General features: G+C 44.3%; 1 protein-coding gene and 1 long non-coding RNA gene across 2 annotated transcripts in view; one reads left to right on the top strand and one right to left on the bottom strand.

Annotated features, from left to right (window-relative positions):
* LOC148004257 (uncharacterized) overlaps nt 1–12,873 on the top strand; it is a 62,242-nt gene extending 49,369 nt beyond the window's left edge. The window contains exons 2-5 of the long non-coding RNA XR_015627912.1: nt 4,760–4,850; nt 8,758–8,923; nt 10,166–10,262; nt 11,191–12,873. This is a non-coding gene — a long non-coding RNA (uncharacterized LOC148004257). The remainder of the gene's footprint in view (nt 1–4,759; nt 4,851–8,757; nt 8,924–10,165; nt 10,263–11,190) is intronic.
* Nucleotides 12,874–23,362: 10,489 nt separating this feature from the next.
* Nucleotides 23,363–27,375, bottom strand: part of Gclc (glutamate-cysteine ligase, catalytic subunit) — a 38,414-nt gene continuing 34,401 nt past the window's right edge. Inside the window, exons 13-16 of the mRNA NM_012815.2 lie at nt 26,088–26,169; nt 25,910–26,013; nt 25,721–25,841; nt 23,363–24,645 (exon numbers count right to left, since the gene is read on the bottom strand). Coding sequence (NP_036947.1) covers nt 24,434–24,645; nt 25,721–25,841; nt 25,910–26,013; nt 26,088–26,169 — 519 coding nt within the window. The 3' untranslated portion in view covers nt 23,363–24,433. The remainder of the gene's footprint in view (nt 24,646–25,720; nt 25,842–25,909; nt 26,014–26,087; nt 26,170–27,375) is intronic.

The following is a 27,375-nucleotide window of genomic DNA, read 5'->3' as shown; positions in this document are numbered from 1 at the left end:
CCCCCGACAGTACCACAAACTAGGACCAAATATGCAAATAACTGAACCCATGAAGCATGGTCTTCTTCAAATCATATATATCCCAAACTTTGGCTTAGCTCCTCAGTGAATAAGTACTAGTTGCATGTCCTATTTTATATATTATATGGCAAGTTTGGTATTGGCCATGAATACAGCCAAATTTTGGGAAGATTATTCCTACACTGTAGTTATTGTATTAATCCTAGGCTAAGGATCTCCATATTCACAAATGGCTCTTTTCAAAATATAGATGTTAAGTCTTTGTGGATACATGGCAGGTCCTCACCAGCCGTCCTGGTTCTGCACTCACTGTGCTTAGTCACACAGGCACTGATGAAGGCAGGAGTTCTTCAGGCCAGTTCCATCCTCGAGACAGACCCTAGCAGGTCCTGAGAGTCTCCATTGTCATACTGTGTGTTGACACCACAGTAACTTCTCAGCTACAGTTATTTTAAATTATTTCCATAATTGGATCGGAGAGACAGCTCAGTGGTTAAGAACAGTGGCTGCTCTTCCAGAGTCCTGAGTTCGATTCCCAGTAACCACATGGTGGCTCACGACCATCTATAAAGGGATGAGATGCCCTCTTCTGGCATGTAGGTATATGTGCAGACACAGCACTCACACCAAACAAACTAACACACAAACAAGCAAATAAAATAAAAAAAAAATCATTTTGGTAATCACTATTCTCACATATATAAAATGCTCCCAAATGTATATTCCAATTCGATCCTTGTGTGTCCATTTAAAGTGTGGGCTTCTCCTTGGTGGCTTGCCCTATCTCATCCCCACCTTACAGTTCAGGGGGATGCTCTCTGTGAAATCAGCCTTGTGGGAAACAAAGAAATCCTCAGGTGTGTCCAACCAACCTTTTACTTGAAGGGTTAAAGTTTTAAAGTAACAACTGTGCTTAATGCCTCCCCGCTTAGTACTTGGAGCTAGTAAGTCCACCTGGCACGACTTCCATGCTGCGTTCATTGAGCACATGCTCAGTAAGATCTAGGGAAAATGTATCTTTCACAAAGGCAGTCTGGGGAGGGATCAGAGGCATTAAGTCCCTTAGTGTCGTGTAGGGGGTGGAGGAAGCGACTTCTGGATTGTGATGAGAGGCGGAAACAAGCTCATAATCGCTAAAGCTAAGCTGCTTTGCTTCCTATGAGTAACTGTAATGAAAAGCGACATGAATGAAACCTGGCCAAGCCTTGAATAGTTCTCAGTCTTAGGAGAGTGGATGGAATGACTTTTTAAATGCTGCAATAAATTCTCCCAGCCTGAAGATTGATTTACTTATTTATTTATTTATTCATTCATTCATTCATTCACTTTACATCCGGATCACAGCCCCACTCCCTCCAGGCCAAAGTTTTATGTTAAGACAAGCGTACTTTTATTTGTCCTTCCTAGCAGACAAACAGCACTATGCTTCACTCTCCTGGTACTGCCCATATCTACATTTGAACTGGTTATAGAATGTATGTAAATGTGTGCCTGGGGACCTGGAGAGATGGCTCAGTGGTTAAGAGCACTTGCTACTTGTCTTAGTCGGGGTTTCTATTGCCTTGGTGAAACACCGTGACCAAAAAGCAAGTTGGGAAGGAAAGGGTTTATTTGGCTTACACTTCCACATCACTTTCACATACACTTCATCACTGAAGGAAGCCAGACCAGAAACTCACAGGGCAGGAACCTGGAGGCAGGAGCTGATGCAGAGGCCATAGAGGGTGCTGCTTACTGGCTTGCTTCCCCTGGCTTGCTCAGCCTGCTTTCCTATAGAACCTAGGACCACCTGCCCAGGAGTGGCACCACCCACAATGGGCTGGAGTGTTCGCCACCAATCACTAATTAGGAAATGCCTTACAGCTGGGTCTTTTGGAGGCATTTCTCAAATGAGGTGCCCTCCTTTCCAGTGACTGTAGCTTAAGTGGTCATTAATTAGCAGAAGACTTGCATTTGTTTCTCAGAATCCACATGGTAGCTCACGGCTGTCTGGAACACCAGTTCTGGAAGATCTGATGCCCTGTTCTGATCTCTGTGGGCCCTTTCTGTATGTGGTGCACAGATACACGTGCAGGCAAAATGTTTGTATACATAACGTAGAAATAAATAGGTCCTTAAAAATTAAACGAAGCTATTTGAAAGTAGTTTATACTTCTGAATACTGTGCGCGCGCGTGCGCATGCGTACACACCCACACACACGTACGTTGGTGGGGAGAAATAGAGGGAGAGAGAATACAAGTTATAAGCTCAATAAAGAATGAATTTTCAAAGGAAAAAAGAGCAAGTGCTAACAAGTGAGCTTTGAAGAATTGTTGCTATTTGTTCATTGTGTGTACACAAAAGAAAAGGTGTGTGTGTGTGTGTGTGTGTGTGTGTGTATGTATGTATGTGTGGAAGATATTTATGCTTACTTCTGTATTATATACTTCTCTCTTGCTATGATTAAGCAACTAATAGAAAGAGTGTATTCTCGGTAATAGTTCCAGAGGGTAAGGGGGAAAGTCCGGAATGGTGGGAGAGGGATATCAGCCGGCAGCCGGAACAGCAAGGACATAGGGAATCACATAGGGATCATTGAGAGAGCAAACTGGATGTGAGGTAAGGCTATACACTCCTAATGCCTACACCCAGTCATGGACCTCCTCCAGCAAGGTTCCACTCTCTAAAGGTTCTGTAACCTCTACAAATAGTGCCACCAACCAGGGACCAAGTACCCAAATACGCGTCTACAAGGGACATTTCTCAGTAAAATCTCCACAGAGGTCTTGACAGTCTTCAAACTGCAGACAGCCTAGTGTTTATATCAGGTCAGCCTTTTCTGCTCCCTAAAGGGTTTCCTGTCAGCTGTCGAGCCTCAGCCTTAAGCTGCTTGGGGATGGGATGCTTCACCTTGCTTTTCCTTCACCTCATCCTCACGTTCAGTCTCTATCAGAATGTCCTTTCTTCTGTTACCTTTCCTCCTCACTTTAAGTTAGATGTGGATTCAAATCCTCGCTCTAACTCAAGCACGACCCCTTGGACAGTGGCATCACCAGGAGAAACCAGAGGTCAGTCTCTACTTCCTAGAGGTATTGAGCGGGTGAATGGAGGCCACACACAAACAAAATGAAAACAAACAAGTGAGGGGGCTCCCTGCAGGGTCCTTCAATTTCTTACCAGCTCAGCTTAAACCTCTTTACTGTCTGTGGGATCAGTGAGGTGAGCCTTTGGTGGAGAAGAGTGGACTGTGACATAGCTTGCCGATTTCATGTTAGCATTTTGATGTCACCTCATACCAACACACTGACTCCCTACTTCTCTGACTGAAGGAAATTGAGCCGGAGTGCAGAAGTTCATGTTGAACGAGCCCCCAGTGATGGCCTCGAAGAAGATAAAAATTTGTCGGACCCCCATTCTAATGTAGCCACGCCTTCTCTCCATCCTCACCCTAAGCATTGACCTTATGAACAATTCTTTGACCCCAGAACAACTGTCCTAGCTCCCACTTGCCTCCTGCCTCTTCCCCGGCATGTACTTCTGCTCTCATGGGTCCCTCTGTCCATGGTTTCAGCACTTTGCAACTCAGAAAGTTACCTTTCCCAAGAAGTCTGCCTGCTCCTTCACTGACTCTTCCAACTCTTTCCCCATGCACGGCTGACCATGACCCAGTGTCTTGGTTTACTTTCTACTGATTGATAAAAACAATAACCAAAAACAACTTAAGGAGGAAGGGTTTGTTTTGTTTATACGTCTCAATCACAGTCCGTATTGAGAGAAGCCAAGGTAAAACTTAAGCCGGACACAGTCTTCAAACTGCAAAAGCAACACAGGGTTTTGGTGATCCCCCAGAGAACTGCATTAGTTTTTGTCTCTAGCCACCCCCATCAGTCACCAGTGCCCACGTCTTTACCACTCAGGTCCTCCCCGTAGGTCTGAGGCACACAGGTGGCCTTCCCTTAGGAAGCCCAGTGTCTGAAAGTTCTTCCAGACCCTGCTTCTCTTCCCTTCTCCCAGTGGATCCACAGATTTTGTACGGGAAAAAGATCGAGGAAGCTATTTCTCCTGAGTAAAGTACCAGCAAACTCAGAGCTCTTTGAAGCCCCCACTGACTTCTCTATTCACATAATCACTTGGATGCTTTGCGTGATTTTACCAAAATGTGTCAAATACATAGAGCAGCTGCCCTAAGTAAAAGACTTTCGCATCCTTAAAGTGATGACCTCTTCTAGTTGCCTTAACCTTCAAAACATCCTTTAGCCTTGTCTCCTTCTGTTTCCCATCTTGATGGCTATGCCTTTACTTATCTCAGAGAAAGAAGGGTCATCTTAGCGTCTAAACCCTGGCTTTAAATGATCCCACAGTCTCACGCCCTAGAAAATAAGATGCCGGGCTATTCAGCACATGTGAGCTTGCACAGGCAAGGACTAAATAACCGAATTATAGAATAGGTCCATAGTCTTCCCCTCCCCCTTTTTTAGGTTTATAGTCTTAAGCATTCATGTTAATTTAACTACATTTTTTCTTAAAATTTTTTTAGAACTTAGTACACATAAAACATTAAAATTAAGTATTAGTAAGCTACCATGTAAAGTTTCAATTTATCTGAACATTACATTAAAATGTCGTAATTTTACCCAGGAGCAATAAAGATTACATAATCGATTAAGTAATGTAATTTAAATAGCAAGCTGCTACAGTGCCCTCTGATTGCCTCAACTTTACCATTCCTTGTTCTCTGAGGAGTTGTCTTGTTGCAGGAAGGGAAAGAAGAGGAACAGAAGAATGAAAAGGAAAAGGAGGAAGAGGGAAAGGGAGGAGGAAGAAGAGGAAGAAGAGGAGGAAGAAAAGGTGACACCCAAATCACCCATGGGTGGGATTTTGCACAGACACCCAGATGCAATACCCAGCAGTCACAGGACACGCCATTTTTATTAGCCGCTAGTTAGTAGGATAGATGACTTTGTCTTCACCAGTGCTGAGACAGAGGCAAATATATAAACCAAAGAATGAACATGTCTTACAAAGCTCCCCAGGTTTTTGGCACAGATCTACAGTCCCAGCTACTAAGAATGTTGAGGCAGGAGGATTCAAGTTGAAGGTCTTCCTAAACAACACAATGAGACCTGAGATCCTCCGGCCTTTAAAAGCACGAAGAGGTCTGTGGCTGTAACTCAAAGAACTTGTTGAACACATGCGATCCTTAGGTTCAATCCTCAGCATGGCAGAAAGCAGAATAAAAGTAGCCAGTGATCCCTCCCTCAGTTCTGTTTACTCAGGAGATTGTCAGGTAGAGATAGGCAGGGCTCTATGTCTACTCTTGTCCTTCTGTTTCACCCAGTCAAGTCAGGCTTCTCCTTAAATCTTATGGCTTAGTCTGACAGGGATGCTTGTATGAACAAAATGCTACTGGTGTGACAGCAAAATGACAGGTATTGAAGGTATTTGTCCTTTCAAGAATCCTCTGCCTTCCACTTGTAAATCCAACGCTCTGGAGGCAGAGGCAGTAAGAGTGCAAACTCAAGACCACCCTGGGCTATATAGTGAGTCCTGTTTCAGAAAAACAAAACAAAAAACCCTGACAAACTCCTTCCCATCCTATGCATCTAGACCCTGCTTCCTGGCATTGCTGACATGGCCTCGTACTTTCTTTGGAGTGTTTATCTCTCCTGACCTCTTTAACACTAAAATTTGACTTTACTCAAGGGCTAGGTCAGATCTGTTCTCCTCCATTGATTCAAACCTTCCCAGGCCAATTGGACTGTCTATAGTCCCACCTGAGAGACATCCTCTTCTCTATGACTTTCCACATCGTGATATCCAAAAATATTCAAAGGCTGGGCTGGTTAAATAAACTCCTTGCTAAAGGTTACATTAGGATATTCTGCTGTCACCTTAGACTCTACCAGGCACACCCCAATGTCAGCAGCACCCATAGGATATTCAAAACAATGCTGCCTCTCTGGTTTCTGCAATGAGGACCTGTGGACCTTTGAGGCAATTTCAAAATACCTGTCACCATCCAAAGACCAAACCTCTCTCACAACATCTTCCCTTTGTCACAAACCAGCTTCCAATGTCTTCAAGAGTCACAGTTGGGTTGGGGATTTTGCTCAGTGGTAGAGCACTTGCCTAGCAAGCACAAGGCCCTGGGTTCAGTCCTCAGGTCTGAAAAAAAGAAAGAAGAAAAAAGGAAAAAGAAAAAAGAAAAAAGAAAAAAGAAAAAAAGAAAAAATAGTCATAGTTGCCCATCATCAACTGCTGCTACCCAGCCTGGGGTTCAATGTCTGCTTCCTCTCCTTTTCTAGATATTACAGTCTTTGACATAATAGTCTTAATTATTTCATTTTTAAAATGTTTCATTTTACTTTCAGTTACTTGTATATGTGTGTGCTGTGTCCTTGGAAGCCAGAAAAGGGTATTAGGTCCCACAGAGCTGGAGTTACAGGTGATTGTGAGTTACCTGTTGTGGGTGCTGGAAACCGAACTCTGGGCCTCTGTAAGAGCAGCACATGTGCTTAACCACTGTGCTGCCTCTTCATCTCCTATCAACTCATTCTTTACAGCATCTTGTGTCTCTCCCCCATGCCCTTCGGTTCTTACTATCGCCATCATAATTCATATTTACATTTAAAGGATTCCAAAGCCAACGATTTGTGTCTCAACGATGTTTCTGCTCCCGAGAGGAGGAGTGCAAAGGAGGGCATGTGGCATCGGCCCTAAGACCTAGATGATCTCTGAGCTTCTTCATTACTGGGATAGGTTCTGTCTGGAAACCCTGAGATTCACAGTAGCTTCTATTGGTTGGCCCGTTCTTAAGTCATTTGAGTTAAATCTTGCAGCATAAGAAGAGTGTCTGGGCCAAGGAGCAGAAAGTGCAAGAGCAATGGTGGGACATACTTGGGAGCTCCTGGGACAGCAAGAGTCCAGTGGGACCCAAGCACAGAGACACGAGTACAGGAAAGGATGAAGACCCTACTGGGGTCAAGTCACTGTAATATTTTCAGGCCAAAGAAAGGAATTTGGAAGAGACATTGATCTTAGTTGTGAAAACTGAGGAGAGCGTGCAGGCGATTAGGAGATAAAATTCCAGGCAAAGGCAATGCCACGGACAATGGAAACAGCCCGTGCTGGCCTCCCATTATATCTGTGGGGAAATTCCCTAAAGGGTAGTGAAGACAGGCCAAGGGGAAGGAGAGGTTAGGCTGACAGAGAGGTCAGAGTCCAACCAGCACATGCTATCCCAGCCAGACTCCGGGTTTCTCTCGGGTGGTTGGTGGCCTGAGTGTGCTGGGCAGTAGGTCCTGTTGGGGTTAGGGGGTCTCTGACAGAACTGTTACGAGTCTGACAGCTTTTAGGTGGCTTTTAGGTTCTTCCTCAATTCCAAAGGCGGAAAGCATAGGAACATGATGCTACCTGAGATGGAATCGGCTTTAACTAGTGGGAAGTCTTAGGTCTCTCACAGCAGAGAGGTTTAAGGAAGACGAAACTCCCGAGACAATGATCAGTTTTGAAAGAAATATTGGTAAAAAGTGAGAAAACACAACAACATCCTTGGTTAAGAAACCAGAAGCTATGTTAGGATTTGACCAGAGTCAGATAAATGCCTTTTGTGTTCTCTCTGAGGAAAGCCTGTGCCTATGGGCCTCGAGCAACCTTCCTGTGAGGGTATTTGATTGCAGGTTGTCCACCTTACTCTATAAACAATGCCCAGCATCACACAGCGATGCTCCTGGTATGGATCTAGGAATACACTATGTCCCATACTCAGGTGACCTTTGACAAAGTTCAAATAGTCAAGGTTAATCTTCACTGCCTCTGTGGTCCTCTGGGGTATTGCTGTGGTCTCAGGGGTGGTAGCTGATATGGCCTAGTGTGTTACTGCCTTGTGAGCTATGCACAGGCCTTTGCTTTGAGCACCTTGGACCTGTTTCTGCAGTAAAGTGATGTAGGCTGGCACAGGCAGAGAATGGAAGTGCAGAAATTGCTCTTTTCTCTCTGACCACAAAAATATGAAAGTGATTTTAGATTATTTTGACTAAAGAGCGATTCTGTGGTCATGAGAAACAGGTGCGTGTCAACTTCATACTGTAGCCATCCTGTGGCCACTCCTTTGAGCCAAATTTATTGCGATCTTCTGTATGCTAGGTATCATTCAAGATGCTGTGACTATAGCCACCATTTCCTAATTTAAATATTGTATGGGTAAGTAAAGGACATCAGGAGGAACTCTTCCCATCTGTGGCAAAACTTGGTAGCGAACTACCCACGAACATCCTGTAGAACAGTGTGTGGTGGGGAGGGTCTGGTGATACCATTCAGGAATTCCAGAACCTGTCAAGTATTTCTGACTGTTAATCAAGAGTAGATGAGTTGCTGTTTTCTCCCAAGGTGGTAAACTTAGAAATAGAGAGTTGTTTGAGCCAGTGACCAGTGTGCTGCAGGTTTTCTGGACTGTGTCAATACTATAAGCCAGGGGACTTCAAACAGCAGAAAGTTATTCTCTCCTGGTTGGAAAGTAACAGTGGAAAACCAAGGCACTGGCACGCACATTCCCTTGAAGTCACTGGGAAGAAGTCTCGGGATTCTTCTCATTTCTGGTGGTGTCTAGAGATACACCTTAGCTTGTAACATTAACTCCAATCTTGGCCTCCATGGCCTTCCTCTTTGTATGTCTGTATGTCTCCAATATCAACAACAACAACAACAACAACAACAACAACAACAACAACAACAGTAGCAGCAGCAGCAGCAGCAGCAGCAGCAGCAGCAGCAGCAGCAGCAGCAACAACAACCAGACAGCAGTCATTGACGGACAGCAAACCCTGATGGAAAATTGTCATTGGTGGACAGAAGCTATTGGATTTAGAGCCCTTAACTTAGTTATACCTGCAAACTGCTTCCAAATAAGGTCACGTTCACAGGTACTAGCAGTGTGTGTGTGTGTGTGTGTGTGTGTGTGCGCGCGCGCGCGTGTGAGCGCGTACTCTCAAAGACTTCACATCCTGGTATACACAGTAAGACAATGTATTGTCTGTGGCTAATTTAAAAGTAACAATCCAACTGAAAATCCAGTGGAGGCTTCTATGCACTGTAAATGTTCAAATATTTCCTTAGGCCTTTGCTACCCTGCAGGTCCAGTGGGGAACAGGCTGAAACACCACTAATATATTTGTACTGTCACTGACCTCCTCGATGTGTCTTAATCCTGTCACATCAACAAGATGATCCAGCATCCCCAGGAAGCAGTGTCACAGGAAACTGTTACTCCATAGAAAGAAGTCGATTATCAGATAAGGGGAGGGAACAGAGGAGCGGAAGGACTCCACAAACTGAGTTTTCCTGTATGCCTTTCATGGTGCCTTGCTCATCTACACTTGCAGGAAGGTCCTCTGTAGAACAAGTTATCAACCAATCAACCAACCAACCATCCAACCAACCAACCCAACCAACCAACCCAACCAACCCATCCAACCAACCCAACCAACCAACCCAACCAACCAACCCATCCAACTAACCAACCAACCCAACCAACCAACCAATCCATCCAACCAACCAACCAACCCAACCAACCCATTCAACCAACCAACTCATCCAACCAACCAATCAACCAACCAAACAACCAACAAGCACAAGCCAAACAAAAAACAAAACAAAAACAAAACAAAACAAAACAAAAACCCAAGACAAAAACCAAAAACCCAACCCTCCTGATTTATGGCAAATTCTTAAGAACATAATGTTGTAGTGGCCTTGCTAACTTGTTGAGGGGTGGGGGCGGAGGAGAGAGAGCGAGCGCCATACGGAAATCAACTTGGGAACTTGGTTGGCATTACTGCTAACCACAGTGTCCACTAACTGGGAACTGTTGTCCAGCAGCCCTAGTGTGAGACAGGATCTGCCACCCTCACTTATTTCTTACTAAGCTTTGGGTAATCTAGCTTTCCTCCCTTCCCTTCCCTTCCCTTCCCTTCCCTTCCCTTCCCTTCCCTTCCCTTCCCTTCCCTTCCCTTCCCTTCCCTTCCTTCCTTCCTTCCTTCCTTCCTTCCTTCCTTCCCTTCTCTTCCTTCCTTCCTTCTTTCCTTCCTTCCTTCTTTCCTTCCCTCCCTCTCTTTCTGCCTTTCTTTCTTTCCTTCCTTTTATTTATTTATTGATTTTTTTTCAAGACAAGGTTTCTCTGTGTAGCACTGGCTGTCCTGGAACTCTCTTTGTAAACCAAGCTTCTGTCAACCTCACCTGTCTCCTGAGTGCTGGGATTGACAGGTCAGTGTGCCATCATGCCTGGCTCTAATTTTCTTTATTATAAATAACGGTGGGAAGAGGCTCTTTAAATAGATATAAATACATTTAGGAGACATTACATTTCTAGAGACCTTCTCAAGATAGGCCACAAAATAGAAGGCAAGGGCCAAGATATGGATATTTTAGAGCAATTGGCATTGTGCTTTAAAGTGGGGACCTTCCCTTCTGCTGCATAAAAGCCAGCAGTGGTTTTTGTACTGGCAAACAAGATTTGCTGTGAAAATCAATCCCACTTAAGCCTTTGCTTTATGTTGTGTGAGTTTGTGCTGTTTCATATGTTCATTGCGTTCTTTTCTTTAAAATATTTTAACTATATACTTTTATCTTTTACTGGTAGAACACATATAAAACCTAAGTTTATCACTTTAGCCGTTTCTACCCTCACCAACTGTGCTAAGTGCACAGCTCTGGGTGAAGTACATTTATAACGTTGTCCAACCGATTTCCATCTCACAGAACTGAAATCCTAGACTCATTAAACAACTTCCCGTTCTTTCTTCCCACAGTCCCTGGCAACTCCCATTCGCTTTCTGTCTCTATGAATTTGACTACTCTCCTTACTTCATATGAGTAGGACAATGCAGTATTTGTTCTTTTGTGACTGCATATTTAACACTGACTTCAAAATTCATTCATGTTTTAGAACCTATCAGAATTTCCTTCTTTTTAAAAGTTACCCAATATTCCACTGTGCATAGTATTCCACCTTTCCTTTTTGCTCCATTGGTCTGTTGTTGGACATTTGTGTCACCGTAACTCTGGCTAGTGTGAATGATGTCGCTCTATATAAATACATCTTGAGACCATGCTTTTGATTCTTAGAGGGTGTGTGTATGTGCTGAGTTAGATTTGCTGGGTCACGCAATAATCTTACTTTTGACTTTTGAAGGATTTCAGTGCTTCCCTGTTCTGAAGGCTTTGAAGAAATAGCTCTTCTATGGTCTCCACTGATCTTGGACACAACTCCATGGCAGCTAGACTGTGGAAAAGCCTGCTTTGGTTCTATCTGACAGTTTCGAGGACACAGCATTCTCCATTCCTTCCTGAACAACCCATCTAATAAAGCCTAGAGAGCTGAAAAGAGTAGATACAGCCTCCTGGGCATTTCAGGCAGGTAGCCTGCAAAGTTGGTTTCCCAGGACTCCTACAAGATCAAAAGACCCAGGGCTGCTCCAGCTACTGCCGAAATGATGCTCGTCAGACAGAGCCTGCTCTTCCGTACCGCCATCTTGGTGCAGTGGGAACTGCCTAGGGTAGTCTCCCAATCTGTTAGCTGGGGGCACAATACAATAGATTCTGTTAATTATTATATTAATTAAATATAGCACAATCCTTTCTTTTTTGTCAACTCATAGCTGTTGCTGGACACTCTGACGCCGTGTCTTCTCTAAACACACTGGCAGCATGGCAGCACCCAGTTCCTCTGAATGATGAGAGCAGGAGATAGCAATGTCATGTGACCTTGAGATGGTGGTTCTCCTTGTAGACTCCACAGATGCCCATAAGGCTGTGAGTGCAGAGTACAAGATACCCACAGGTAAAAGAGAGTGGGGGCTTGCATCCTGGGATCCACCTTGACTTTCCCATTAGCAGAGGTTTTCTGTTTGCCACCCCCACTGACTTCACTGACTTCACCAGGCTTCTATGTCTTCAGGATAATGAGTTGATGGGGTAAACATTTTCTCCACCCTTGGAGAGACCAGTACCAGGAGGGGCTACTAGGAGGGATATATTTACTGTGCACTCCTACCCTCTAGCAATGGGCCTTAGGTCCCCTAGGACTTTCTCATATGCCCCATTGGTTTCAAGCACATGAGGGACACCCTTTCTCTGCAGAAAAGGGCTTTGGTCTCACAGTTCCCATGCCTTGTTCAAGAATAGTCGCCATTGCTTGCTCCAGACTCCAAGGAGAATGTTTTCCTGGCTGCTTCTTTTTCTTTATAGAGATGATACAGGCAGGGCTCAGGTTCATGTTAACTGAGCACCTTATGCTGGGCACCTGGCCAGATGAACATTCCCTGCTTCAGTGATGTCATCAGGCCAGCCCCATGTTATCATTTCCATGTTTATGGAGAACAAGAGGAAAAATGGGGTCACAAAGTAGGTTTGAATTCCAGAGAATCTATTCATTTTGATAGCAAGGAAGATTCTGTGGGGTATAATTTTTTGTACCCCATTGAACTTTGTCCATAAAAATGATACCTTTATCAGGAGATCGCATGCAGCAGAGCCTCACTTGAAGTTTACACTAACTTACAAATTTATTGGGTAGGATATTTGTCAGCCCTTTAGAATATATGGAAAGTTGGGCAATCCTGACTCAGCCTCAGGAGTCCTGGGGCTTTCTCCTTAATGTCTCCCCGTGGCTGGAAGCAGTAACCTGTGCCAGCGTGCTGACACTCTCAAAGCACAGACCCTCAGTGGCTCTGAGGTGCCTCTCCTGCGTTAGGCATTTGCCTCTAATCCTGTCAGCCATGACCAAGAGTCATGAAGTAAAAGAGCAAAACCTACAGGAGCTAATTCTGTTGATCAATAAATGGTTCCAATGGCTAAAGAACCAAACCACTACCACAACAAAGACCCAATTCGTGCTGAGTGTCTTTTGAACTTGGCTATAACTCAGCAAATGCTTATGGCCTGGTATGTTTGGGGTTGGGGAGGTACATTCATTACTCTCCATAAAGCGCTTTGAGGACCTTGACTGAATCATGTTTTTTGGCTGTTAGTGTAATTCCCAGGCAGGGGTTCATAAGGTCATACACAGCCAAGAAAAATATGTGACATTTCTATAGTCCAGTTGTCCCTTTGTTTACAGCCATAGGGGCCAACCAGGAAAAGAGAACTGAACTATTTATTCTCAAATGCTTGCTTTCAGGGGGCAGAGGAAATGGGAAAAACATTTGTAGACAGGGCTATTGTGTTTGCCGCTGGCTGCTGTCCAATACTTATGAAAAGGGTGCTCTCACCAAGTAGATGCTTTGTTTTCCCATAAGAAACTGTTTTCTCTGTCTGGAAAGCGAGCTGCATTTCTTTGTTTCTGAGGTTAATAACCCAGATGCATGAGGCACTTTGTCAACCTGATTTTGCATCTCACAGGATTCTGGGGTTTTTGCCTTTGCCGTAGGTGAGTTCAGGATCCTGGAAGGCTGCAGGTATATTCGCTAGTCTTATACTGCCATCACGGGGCCACTGCTGGAATTTCAAGGTACTTAGGAAGCTTTGTTCTAGTCTCAGATGTCCATTTTCAGAAGCGAAACTGAGCACATTAATTTTACGTTATGTTACTCAATTCAAATAATATCAGATTTAAATTTATAATTGCTCAAGAACCATAAGGACACAACCTACCTTCAGGAAGGCTTTAGAGGGGCAGGTAGCTTCGGCATGTGTGTCTGAATTACTTTAAATATGAAGAGTCTCCAAAGATCCATATAGTGAAGGCTTGACTCCCGAATGTAGCAATGGACAGGGTGGGGGTGGGGGAGTCAGAGAGGTGATTGGGTCAGGAGTGTTCTAAACTCATCTACAGAAAGTAGGGGAATCTGGTGGTGAGTTCATAGATGAAAGGGCTATTAGCATATGGTGCCTAGCTGGATGAAGTAGGCTACAGGAAGAGTGCCATTGAAGGCTGTGTCTTCCCTCATCCCTGCTCAGGAAGAGTGTCATTGAAGGCTGTGTCTCCCCTCACCCCTGCTCAGGAAGAGTACCATTGAAGGCTATGTCTGTCCTCTTCCCTGCTCACACTATCTGCTTTCTGCCTGCCACGAGGTGAGTAGTTTTGCTCTAGCACATGCCCAGCCATACATAATGCTGTCTCATGATGGTCCAGAAACAAAGTGGACAGAACCCTGTGAAACTACAGGCCCAAAGAATCTGAGTGGGTTTTCTCTGTGTTTCTCAAAGCAACGGAAGACTATTAGCCTGGCTTAACCTACAAACCAGACATTTCAGTCTTCTAAGCCACAAGTGTAGTGAACCTCTGACCACTACACTCCAGTTCAGCGGTAGAGTTCTTACTGAGGCCCTGGGTTAGCATGTTGTTCATGCTATCCCGTGCGTGCTCATACACACACACACACACACACACCCCAATGACAGAACCCATTTCACCAAGTTTGTCTTGACTAAATAACACAGACTGTCTCAGTCATTAGTATTTGGAAATTATTCAGTGAAGGACTGCTCTGTTGCTATTATCTAACACTGACTTTGCCTCTCTGCAAAGCCTTTATGCAAGACAGAGTGTTGTGGGGAGGTGAGCACCCAGCATGCTGCTAGAGAGGATGCTCCAGAACCCCTTGGGATGCTAGAAGAGACAAGTAATGGCGCCAACACTGATGCTCATTGCCAAAATGGGGATGAAATAGTATTTTGTTTGCTTGATCCTCTGGTATCAGAAAATCATAAAAGTACATACGTCCCTCCCTCCCTCCTTCCCTGCCTCCCCTCATGGGGCAACCAACTAAGTGTTTACGTCACTTTCAAATTAAAATGTAGGTCACTGGAAGGGTGACCGGAACCTAAGGTTTTCCACAAATCACCCAGCGGTCTTTATGTAGCATCAAGACATCACCAATGATCACCAGTCAAGATCTCCTTAGACTGGACTAGTTATAAAGTTGCTTCATCCGACTCTGTGTTCACCCCCTTCCCAGTGGTGGAAATAGTGATATCCTGTTGCAGAAGGCTATAGGGAAGACCAATGAGATGATGTGTGTCAAGCATCTAGGATTGCACATCACTCATTAACCAGTGTGAATATCAATAGAGATAATCATAGACGAATCCAGTTATAGAAAGGAATAACAGACTAGAGAGATGGCTCAGTGGTTTAGTGTACTGACTGCTCATCCAGAGGTCCTGAGTTCAATTCCCAGCAACCACATGGTGGCTCACAACCATCTATAATGAGATCTGATGTCCTCTTCTGGTATGTCTGAGGACAGCTTCAGTGTTCTTATATAATAAATAAATAAATCTTTAAATCTCAAACACCATTTACCAATGTATGTGGCTGTCCAGACTGCACAGTATCATCTGTGGGCTTCCCAGGGCTCACCTGTACTGTTCCTGTGTATTGCCACCACACATGGATCTGTCTCTTTTGTAGGCTCACATATTCACAATCTTAATCAACTCACGGAACAATTCCATCATCCACAGGACCTCTCGCACTGACTCACCTATTCTAACCACACCAATCCCTCTCCTCTGTCCCACCTGTCCTGAAACTAGAGAGACCTAACCAGCATAGAGCTTTGTTGATGCGCGATTCACTGGGGACTCATCTACGATTGCTGCTCAGATCAATACTTCATCCCATCTATTACCACCTCATCTTAGATGACACAGATGAACCACTGTTTGCTTAACGTTCCTTGAAGGATAGCTAAGTTGCTTCTTCTGTTTGGCTACTAGGAGTAAAGCAGCTATGCACGGGTCTTTGTGCACACAGGAGTTTTTGTATGTTCACGACAAATGCCCTTGAGTATAACATCTGGGTCAAATGGCAGTTACATGCTTAGCATCAGAAGCTCTCAAACTGTTTCCCAGAGTGGCTGTTACCATTGTCCTGACCGGCAATGTAGCTACACTATATTTTTAGGTCAGCATTTCTAGTAAGTTATAGTAATGTTTTGTTGTGCCATACATATCCTTTTGACTTTCCCTGGTCACTAGTAATGTCGAGTGACTTTTCAGTCCTTACCTGTCCATTGTCTTACCTCTTTGGTAAAATATCTCTTCATACCTTTCACATCAGGGAATTGAAATTCACTATGAGTTTTGTGAGCTATCACTATTGCTAGTTCTTCACATATGTGAGATACAAAGACTTTGGATGTTTAATTTTTACTCTAAAATACCAACATTGGATTGTGAGAAATATTACCCACTTCAGTAAAAGCCACAACCCAAAGATTGGTGACCAAAGAGTATACAAACTCATGACTTGAAGACTTACTGACTCATATGACTTGAAGACTCTTATGTGACTCTTAGGGTACATATGAACTGTGACAGTTAGATCTATGCCTGGCTGTGATATGTTAGAAATATGCACTATGATCATTGAGACATACGTAAAGATGAACCTTTAGCAGAAACCAGTGAGTTATTAGTGACGAGAAAATTACATAGCCCAAAACCAGGACAAAATGTATGTGAAAAGAAACAGCAGAAACAAAAAGACAATAAAGAGGTTGTTGTGCCTAGGCCTGGTCAAATCAACCACCATAAATGCCCACAGATGAAATAACTGCAATTAAAATATTAAAAAAAGTAGGGCCTAACGAAGAGAGGCTTTAAGAGATGTACTTTAGTTAGAAAACTGGATATGAATATAAAAGAATGGAAAAAATATCATGAAAGTGTCATCTAGGGGCTGGGGATTTAGCTCAGTGGTAGAGCGCTTACCTAGGAAGCGCAAGGCCCTGGGTTCGGTCCCCAGCTCCGAAAAAAAAGAGCCAAAAAAAAAAAAAAAAAAGAAAGTGTCATCTAAAGAGATGAAATGATAAAATGATGTATCATAAAAATATCAGTAAAGAGCAAAGCAGAAATGACACCAGAGAGAGAGAAAGAGAGAGGAAGAGAGAGAGAGAGAGGGGAGAGAGAGAGAGAGAGAGAGAGAGAGAGAGAGAGAGGACAATGCTGTTATAATCAGCTGGAGGGCAAGTGACTGAGAAAGTGCATTTCAACCCTAGAGGCCAAGGCAGCTGCCCACAGAGCTTAGGTACTTGGGAAAAAAAACAAAGTGGAGAATATCATCCCAGTCACCTCAGATGCTTCATCCCAGGTACTGGGAGAAAAACAAAGAATAAGAGTATAGAAGATCTGAACATTGCCAATGAAGATCCCTCTCCAGAGGTGTCGAGTGGACATTGTATGGAAGTGAGTACAGAATATTTTCCATGAAAGGTCAGACAATGAGCTGTTATGGAGTTTTTTTTTTTTTCTAGTTTTTGGAGCTGGGGACCGAACCCAGGGCCTTGCGCTTCCTAGGTAAGCACTCTACCACTGAGCTAAATCCCCAACCCCATGTTTTTTTTTTTTTTAAAGGAAAGCACTGAAATAATTCAGAATATTTTGTGAGCAAAGAAATTATGCTAGACATCAAGAATAATTATCTAGAAAAATTCCCAAAGATTTTGAAGTCAAGCTACACACTTCTAAATAACACTTAGCCAAAGAGAAACCTCCAAGAGTGTTAAAGAACACTGACAACAGCCAGGTGTGGTGGTGCAGGGAGGGCAGAGGCCGGCAGATCTCTGTGAGCTCTAGGCCAGTACACAGTAAGAACCCGTCTCAAAACGAAGCAAACAGAAACATTAGAAACAGCAACAACCAAACCAAACCAAAAACAACCCACCCTCAAAAAACTAAACCAAACAAACCAAACAAAAAAGTCCAACCCCACTTATAAGTGAATATGAAAGTGGGGCTTGCAGATGGTCCAGGGCACAGGGGTGCTTTTGTGTAGGCCTGACAGCCTGAGTTCAATTTCCTGATCCCATAAGGTTGTCAAGAGGCCTGTCCTCTGACCTCCATGTGTATGCAGTAGTACATGTGGTGTGTGTGTGTGTGTGTGTGTGTGTGTGTGTGTGTGTGTGTGTGTGTGTATGTGTGTACGAAGGCTACTACATGCAAAAAATACAAATTTCAAAACAGGGATGCGGGTGAAGCAATGGTGAAAACTAGCTCACAGCTCACCAGCCTGTTTTAGAACGAAAGGTCATTTATGCCTAAATGTAAGAATGGAGTTAATGTTCACCTCAGTAGGGAGTTTCCCAGTCGCAGCATCCAGCGCCCTCTTCTGGCCTCTGGAAGCACAGGCATGAACGTGTGGGTGTAGACATACATGCAAACAAGACTCTCATACACATAAAAATAAAGACTCAATGTGGAGTTTCACTTTACAGTCATCTGTTCAGAAGAGGCATTTGTAAAGGAAAACAGTCAAGACCGAAACTCTGAGTGAAACTGCATCAAAAAAGGCGCCCAAAGAATAGATGGCACTACCATCGAGCTTCCAAAGGAATAAGGCTTTGGTGTTGATAACATGTTGGCCCTGGAGGAAATCCAAGACAGCGTTGACATTTCATACATTTTGAAAAGAAAACCGAGGCCTAGAGGGAGCAGAAGACAGCTCTAAAATCAGAAGTCCCGGGAGGACTCAGAGCACGTCCTCTTTGGGATTCCTCACGATACTGGTTTTTGCTGTGGATTCACAGCCAATGAGAACATCTTGAGATGCTGGAGCATATGGCAGGGTGGGGACCATACTCGAGCTGTGGCAGTCTAGAACCTGAGGACATAGTGTCACATCTTGTACATTTTACTATTCAAGTGGGTGGGTTGGTTAGTTTAGTTTGTTTTTGAATTTCAAGCCAGATGAAACTCAGTTCTTTTGCCACTTACACCCAGCAGCTCAAAACATGCCCAGCGCTTCTACCTCCCACAAAGGCTGAGAATATTCAAAACACATAATTCTGTTTTGATACAAAGTAAACCAAAAGCCAAACTGAAAACGACTGTAGGAAACTCGACAGGTGACAGGCGTAGCGTTTGGACGTGACTAAAAGAGAAAGTGCATTCATTTATCATCCTGTACTCCTTCCCCAGGCAGCTCAGCTGTTCCAGTGTGGGTGGGGTTTTTCTGACTTCTTGTATCGTTGGAAATGTCTCTGATTGGAAAGGAAGCTAAGAAGATGTGGTAGGCTGGTTAGAGCCCTGTGGGTGTGTCATCTATAACAAGAGGGCATCCTCTGAGAGGACAACAGCAGGGGTAAGAAGGCTAGGCTGTTTTTACTTCCCACCCATGTGGCTCCTAGAAACAAAAAGGATTTGTTATTTATCACAAAACTGGTGTATGAAAATATTAGCATTTTGCTAAGAACATCGCCGAAACCATTTTGTGTAACTAAAAAAAAAAAAAAACAAACAAAATCTTGCGTGTCTTGAAATAATGTGATGTTCCAGCTTGCTGCCAGCAGCTCTGACAAGGCTCTGGCAGGCCACTGGGCCAGCTCAGGGGATGCCTAGTCCAGGGCTGGCCTTGATATGCTAATGAGCTAACCCTAAAGTGATGCTTTTGGTTAGAGAACCAGCCCTAAGTGGTGAGCCTTGAGAGTGCAAAGCCACTACCAGATGAAATAATACAAAAACTATGGAAATAATCTGTAGGTTTGCGCTCCTGAAGATATGGCCTCTCTAGCTGAGTTGTAGGCTAATTTAGGAGGACGAGGAGGAGGTACAGGTACCACAGGACTGTGGGGTAGGTTTTCCCTTTTAACAGTGTACGTTTTACATTTTTTTGTTTACCATGACGTGTGAAAGGTGCTGTCATCCAAAGTGTCACTTTGCAGGGCACTGAATCATCACCCAAACTAGGGAAGAAACTGAGCCTAGCGTCCTAGAGTTGATGGCTTTGCAGTCAGTGTTGTTCACTCTGGAGTTAACTACTAGGTACCCGGTATCACATCTTTATGATTTGAATTACAACTGGCGTTCACAGTGCACAATCATCTCTCTGGCCTCTCTCATTTGGGACAATGTGTGCATAGTTCACTTCACTGCTACACTTTTCTTTCTCAGTGCATCTTCAGTACTTGTCCAAAATTCATCCCAAAGACCTTTAGAAAGACAAGGAATTCAGACCATTTTGGCCTCTGCTTGTCAGTGAGTTCAAGGACATACCTTTCCTAGCCAAGCCCTGGTTTCCCCACTTCCTTTCTGCCGCAGGCAGAATGTGTCTTCCCTTAAATGTCCAACTGCCAATGGGATATACCTGATGCTGAGGCCTTAAGAAAGTAATCAGCTTCAGATGGTGGTGTAGCTTGTGTTAGTGGGATGAAGGTATTAGCAGAACAGCATGAAGTTAACCTGCAAGCCAGGAGGAACTCCCACCAGGAACCCTGTGTGTCAATGCTTGAGCCCGAATTTCCAGTCTCCAAAGCCAAGAAATGATGTCAAGTCTTTTGTCAAGAACTATAGTGTTCTGGTGTCCCTCCAACTTTTACTTTTCTAAGCATCATTTGGTGTGAATTCCTAAAGTGTTCATGGGGAAGGTGGGATCTAAGAGCAGATGACGGATCTCTCTTCAGGGAAAGATGATGACCCTCACTGACCTCAAGGGGAGCCATAACCAGGACTTCTGATAAGTGGCTAGCTGAAGCTCTGAGAAGGCCCTTAAACTAACTTCAACAGGCTCTGCAGCACAGCCTCACCGCCATCTTCCTTCCCCTCTATCCCTGAGGGTTCCTTCACCTTTCTCCTGCAGGCTCCTAGTAAACCTCCGAGCACTGTGAGACTTGGGCCATGACCATGCCAAAACCCAGACATTTGTGACAGCCAGTTTTTCAATTAGGCATTGGTTTATGAAATCACCATTTGCTCAGTCTCTGGGATGATATTTTGGAAATATGGGGAATCGGCCCACCAGTACAAAGGATGTCCACGTGACCAGGAGGTTAGAAGCAGGGAAGAAAAGCAGTGTCTAAGAGAATGCAGAGTCCAGGCTTGGCCATGGTTTTGGTTAATGTCAATCTTTATTGTACTCTATATCTGTATCTGGATCATGACTACCCTTCCCTTCAGCTCTCCACAGAGCCCCATTAATCTCCCTTCCAACTTTTTTATAATAATGTATTTGTTTTTAACTCAATTAATGCTTTCTATATATGCATGGATGTTGGGGTCATCCACTGGGAAGCAACCAGTGGCCACACTCACAAAGTAACTATCCCTTCCCGAAGCAGCCATCAACTGCAAATAGCTCCCCCAGCCCCCTTCCTCCTTGTGTAATATTGAGCTGTCTTGGTTTGCGCAGGTCATTGGCAGCCACTTTGCGTTCATATGAGCAAGAGCCATGTATATCCAGAGAACAGCACTTTAGCCCTCCTCCAGCTTTTACATTCTTCCTGCTCCTCTTCTGTGAGACTCTGAGCGGGGTGCTGATGTTGGTATCCCATCTACGGCTGAGCACGCAGCTGCCTATTCTTAGGCCTGCACTACATAAGCACTACCAATGCAGCAGCCAGCTTCCCTGAGACCAAAGGTACCAATCTATGGTATAAAAATACCATAGAAGGCAGCTCGACAACACGATCGTTAAAGTAAAAAAACAGCAACGAGTTCTCCCCTGGGCTTGCTAACTTCTCTAACCATGGGTTGAGCACTGTGTTTACAGCACTAGGCATTGGCTCCCTGCTGTATAGCGGGCCTCAAATCTGATGGTGGGGCCATTTCTTGCTTGGTAGGTGGGTACTGTTGCATGTAGAGTCCAGTCTGCATCTTACCACTGGGTAAGATGATTGATGTCTTTTTCTCCCCCAGCAGCCTACACAACTTCTTCTGGCACTATAAAAAGCAAGCAAGCAAGCAAGCAAGCAAGCAAGCAAGCAAGCAAGCAAGCAAGCAAGCAAGCAAGCAAGCAAGCAAGCAGGGAGAGCTTCCTACCTTACTGACCCTCAACTCATACAAAGTATCCTGTGCCTGGCATTGAAATTTCCAATTAGTAACTGTTTTCTCAGCATTTGTTCAGTAACCTGAGGTCTCCCATCCAAACTCCTTCTTTAAAATTGTTTAATTAGCTAACAGGCCAGTGGTGTGTCACAAGGCTTCTTCACACATTTTCACCGATGACGAAGAATCTTTTGTTCATGTCAGTGTTTATAATTTGGCTCGAGACCCTGAATGCTGTTTAGATGGTAACGCTCATGAGTGTGGGTCATACTTGCTCTGTCTGGGTGTGGAGAAGAGCATGTGACATAGGCTGAAATTCGCCTGGTTTAAACTTTAGCAGGAGGACAATCTAGACATGCACTGAAGGCGAGCGACTGCTGATGCTTTAAGCGGACTATCTGTAACTTGGGCATGAAGTGGTAGGAAGTATTCGTGTGAGCTGCCTGCAGACAAGCAATACCCAGGCTTACTATTGGAGAAGTGTAGACTTCACTCTAGGTTCCGTAGATTAGAGCTGAGTGCTGCTGAGGACCAGTGAAGAAGTGACTGCCCAGAGGAAGGTGAGCGGGAGAAAGCCTTTTGGGGACACACCCCTTCCACACCTTCCACACGACTTTTCCTTTATCTACAGTGAGATGAAAGCCCAGCACACCATGTGTTCTCATCTCATCAGGAAAGCTGTATGCCATGATCTTGAACTAAGCACACCCATTTTTCCTTCTTAAATTATCACCTTAAATGGACCATGCTTGGAAACGTCCCTGAAGTACTTTTCTGAATGAGGTCCCTGAACAAAATAAAATCCTTTGGTGCTTCCTTTGCCTGAAGGGAGCGCTGTTTTGGAAGTAACTCTTATGTCTGGGCTATACTTGTCTAAGCTTCATTCGAATGAAGGTGTGGCCCAATAAAAACATGCTCCATGAACTTGGTGTGTGTGAGAGGATGTGGTAGGGACACCGATCCAGACAGGTTGAAAACAGCTCTGCAGGGATCGTTTGTTCCTCCATATAAGTGTCTCCAGGGTGGACTACTTTTTCCAGGCCTCCACAGGCCCAGCAGCATGAGGCTGGCTGAGAGTAAAAGAAAAATTCATTTTCATAGGCAAAGCAGTCTAACAGCTACAGCTCAGGTCTTGTGAGAGAGCTACTGAGGGAGATCCATCTGCCTTAGCAGTCCTCCTCTTAGGGGATCGGAGAGCTGAAATGATGAGGTGACGTCACATAAGCTGATAAAATCCTCCCAACCAAAGCCAGGCATATCAGCTCATGCTTTTAGCAGTACTATCAGGTAGAGGCAGGTGGGCCTTTATGAGTTCAAGGCCAGGCTGAGCTACATAGTGGGCACATAGTGGGCACAAACCAGTGGCCAGGTGACATAGTTAGAAATAAAAACAAAACATAAAACAATGCCTCCCAATCCAAACTAAAAACCCTGAAAACCACTCATACACATACTACCTTTGAATATGAATCCCGATCTTTTATTTTCTCATACTACAAACATTTTATCCTTTTTACAACCTAGTTTACATAAGAGAACTGTAGAAAATAAGGCTTCCTTTAACTTTCCGAGGTAAATGAGATACAGAGCCAATCCCAGTATTTAAAGCTTTAAGCTGAAGTGGCTTTATTGCAATCTTTCAAAATTAGCATTACAGTAAATATTTTTATCTGTAAAGCTTGGCTTAATCTACAGTTCAGTTACTTTAGAAGTAGTTAAATTCAGTTAACAATTAAAAAGATAACACAAACCTAAAGCAATCTATGAAACAAATTATTTACAATTAAACACTTAGGGTCCTGATTCACAAAAATTAGTGCATTTCATGATTGATTTGTAAGTTTTATACAGAAAGCAAGCAGGATGCAGACTATTCCCCTGGGAAAATCTGGAATGAAATGAATGGCTGTTAGAAGACAGTCTGCCAATCTGCTACAGCAAACTTGAGAGAGGGCGGAAACCTGGTGGCTGCACTGACGACTGTTCTCAGCAGAGGTCAGACAGGTGGTAATGGAGAGCAGACATTTGACAGAGCTCTTGGTGTACATAGAAGGAAAAGGTTTTCCTTTTCAGATGAAACTAAATATTCTCTGAGTCTGTATATTCAGACGAATCTAGGATTTGTAGTTTCTTTTCTAATAGCTGGCAGAGTTCAGTTCCGTGGCAGGAGTGGGACTGCTCTGCAAAGGAAGTGTCACAGGTAAGGTGCCTCGCCCTCAGAGGGCATCAGTGCAGTCCAGTGACTTCACGTACACAGCAAGAGGAGACTCAAGAAACAGGTAGGAGAAAGCATTTTTTTAAAAATAAATTTCAGTGAATCAGGTCCCAGGTAGTATTAAAGAAGGTTTACAGTAAACATTGAAACTCTGGAATGCAGGTACATGTATTGTACAATTACATTTACAAAACTGCCTAGACAGCAGTCGCTCCAGAGTCAGAATTCAAAAATGTACAAGCCAGTTCACCATGACTGTAGATACAGTGTTATTAAAATACATTGTTAATAATCATAAAAATACTTTAGTATATACATATACAAACTCAGATTCACCTACTGAAGGAAGCTTCTAGTCACTTGTGGGCAACTGGAACACTGTAGGCCATCTTGGTCTTCACAGCGTCTGAGTGGGCTCGGGGTCAGGGCTGCAGCTGCCATCCACTTTGCTGGATGTCTAGTCTGAAGGGTCGCTTTTACCTCCACTGTACTTCGCTTTTCTAAAGCCTGATCCAAGTAACTCTGGACATTCACACAATTCATTTGCAATTTGATTGCATTTCAAAATGAGGCTATAGTTGATCTCATCAGTTATTACACTGTCTTGCTTGTAGTCAGGATGGTTTGCAATAAACTCTCTCATCCACCTGGCAACAGTCATTAGTTCTCCTGAAGAAAAGAAAATAGGTGATTTAAGAAGTAGATATTTAATGACTGGTGAACACATGCCTCTAAAATGAGATCATCATGAACTGGGAGTATCACACAGTAAGGACTGAGGAAGGTTTTTATCACATTCAAAGGATTCCTGCTGGGGACAAATGGCAGGTTGCAGAACAGCAACACACACACGTGCGCACACACACGCACAGAGATGCCCCCACAGGCTGATACTACCAGCTATTAAGAGACAGAGAGGGCTATGTCTCTAGATGCTAGCATTATATAACTACTTGAAGGGCTATAGGATCCCTACAGGGATGAGAAGGACTATGGGGTCCCTGTGGGGATGAGAAGGACTATGGGGTCCCTGTGGCGATAAGAAGGACTATGGGGTCCCTGTGGGGATGAGAAGGACTATGGGGTCCCTGTGGCGATAAGAAGGACTATGGGGTCCCTATGGGGATGAGGAGGACTATGGGGTCCCTATGGGGATGAGGAGGACTATGGGGTCCCTATGGGGATGAGGAGGACTATGGGGTCCCTACAAGGATGAGAAGGGGGTAAAAGCGAAGCCAGAGATACAGCATCCTAGAGGTAACATGTTCCCAGATGACCTTTGTCCAGAGGCTGTTAGCATTCGCACTGAGTTAGTTTTGTATGAGCTGTTTCCTGTGTAAGAACCAGCAAGGCCAGTAAGGCCCTGTAAATGAGGTCTTAAGCTGACAAGGAAAGAGCCTGGGGTTGGGCAGAGGCACTGTATAGGAGCTGGCAGCTGTCCACATGTGGTATAGCCTGACTGAGCCATGGTTACTTAGCCCAGCAGAAGTTAACAGTGATGTGCAATACACACAGACGACACTGGAGTGACACTGCAGTCACCACACCTCATTGAAGATGCCACATTTTAAAAAGCATCATTATTTCATAAGCCAGTAAAGAAAAAGAGAGCTCTGTCAATTCAGTCCTAAGACTGTAAGGTGTGGCCACTGCAGAATTAGAAAGTGAGCATGGCGAAGGTGGAGCTGTCACAGAAACAAACATGACAAGGAGTCAGACAAAGGAAAGGAAATGACTACTGTACCAGATGCTCTCTTCTTAATTAGCTTCAGGTAGTTCAGAATACTGCATCGGGTGTCCACGTCGACTTCCATGTTTTCAAGGTAGGAGTTCAGAATGGGGATGAGTCCAGGAAACACGCCTTCCTACAAGAACATGTTGTTATAAACACTGCCATTGGCGTTCCCAGTGCAGAGCCCCGGTCAGGCCCTACCTTCCCATTGATGATGGTGTCTATGCTCATGAGCGTGTACTCCTCTGCAGATGGCTCGGAGCTGGTCTGGGCCTTGCTACACCCATCCACCACGGCGTTGCCACCTGCCAACCCAGGGGAGCACAGGTGAGCAGCTTGTTCAGCATAAACTGACCCCAGAACCCTGAACACACGATACCTTTGCAAATGTCTTTCCTGAAATAAAACATCCCCTGTAAGACGGCATCTCGCTCCTGTGCCACTTTCATGTTCTCGTCAACCTAATGAAGAAGAGGAGTCAGGACCAAGTCAGAACGTCTTAGATCAAACCAGCCAGTGCCTGCATCGCTCCCACCCCTCACAGCAGGAAAAACAGACCATGTGCCCATCATATGGTATCTGTGCAAAACAACAGGAATTTACTTTACAAACCAAACCAAACAGAAAACACCAGAAGATCCTGGCTCTCTTGGTCTCAGAGTCAGTGTTCTCCCTAGCCTGCCTTGCTTAGGTGAACAAAGGGGCAGGAAACTGTTAGGTCTGCAGTACTGGGTAGCCCACCTTGGGCAGAGTCACCAATGCCATTTGCCTAGCTGGTAGCTCATCCATGAATTCTCAATTTCTACAATACATTTTAAATTTTTCTATAATGTTATCTTTCTCTCTTTTTTTTTTCCTTATTTTATGTGTATGGTGTTTTGTCTGCATGTATGTCTGTCCACCATGTTTGTGCAGTGCTCTTGGAGAGTAGAAGAGGGCATCAGATCCCATGTGAGCTGCCCTGTGGTACTGGGAACTGATCCTGGGCTCTCTGGAAGATTAGTCACTGCTCTTAACAAGTGAGTGGCCTCTTCAGCTCTCTCTAACACTAGTTCATGTGCAACCTCAGTATATAATACAAACACAAGCTGGAGGGCCGGGTGGGCCACGGTTGATGGAGTGCCTTCCTCAATCACACTCTCTCTCTCTGAACTTGGAACTCCTGGTTTTTGCTGGACTGGCTGGCCACTAAGGCTGGGTCCCGTCCACCTGTCTCCACCTGCAGAACTCAAGTGAGCCATCTCTCCAGCCTGGTTACAAGTCGTTTGTGATTATTTAACCTCCTTCCACACTGGTTATGGAGAGAACCCTGTTGTAACTCCTTGATGCTTTACAGGGATACTGAGAGACCTTGTGAATGTCTAGACACTTGTAGGAACATACTCAAGTAACAGGCTGAATGCAACTGCGGCTGTGGGCAGCTCTAACGCTTGGGCTTACACTTGGTTTTTACTCGTTTTGTTCCAGCAACATTCACACCATTAATTTTCCTTCCCATAAGTCATTTAAGTTTCAGCTTACTTCAAGATTTATTAGGAAAGACACTTCAAACTTAAAAGAAAAATAGAGGACTTTTTTCTTGAGTATTATTTTGTTGACTTTTGGTGGGAATATATTTCAGATAATGTCTATTTTTGAGAAGTGATTTTTTTTTAATTGATTTTTTT

This window comes from Rattus norvegicus, chromosome 8 (assembly GCF_021556685.1).
Source record: "Rattus norvegicus strain SHRSP/BbbUtx chromosome 8, alternate assembly SHRSP_T2T, whole genome shotgun sequence".
Lineage (NCBI taxonomy): Eukaryota > Metazoa > Chordata > Mammalia > Rodentia > Muridae > Rattus > Rattus norvegicus.
Note: the sequence above shows the minus strand (reverse complement) of the source record. Positions and strands in the feature narration are given on the sequence as shown.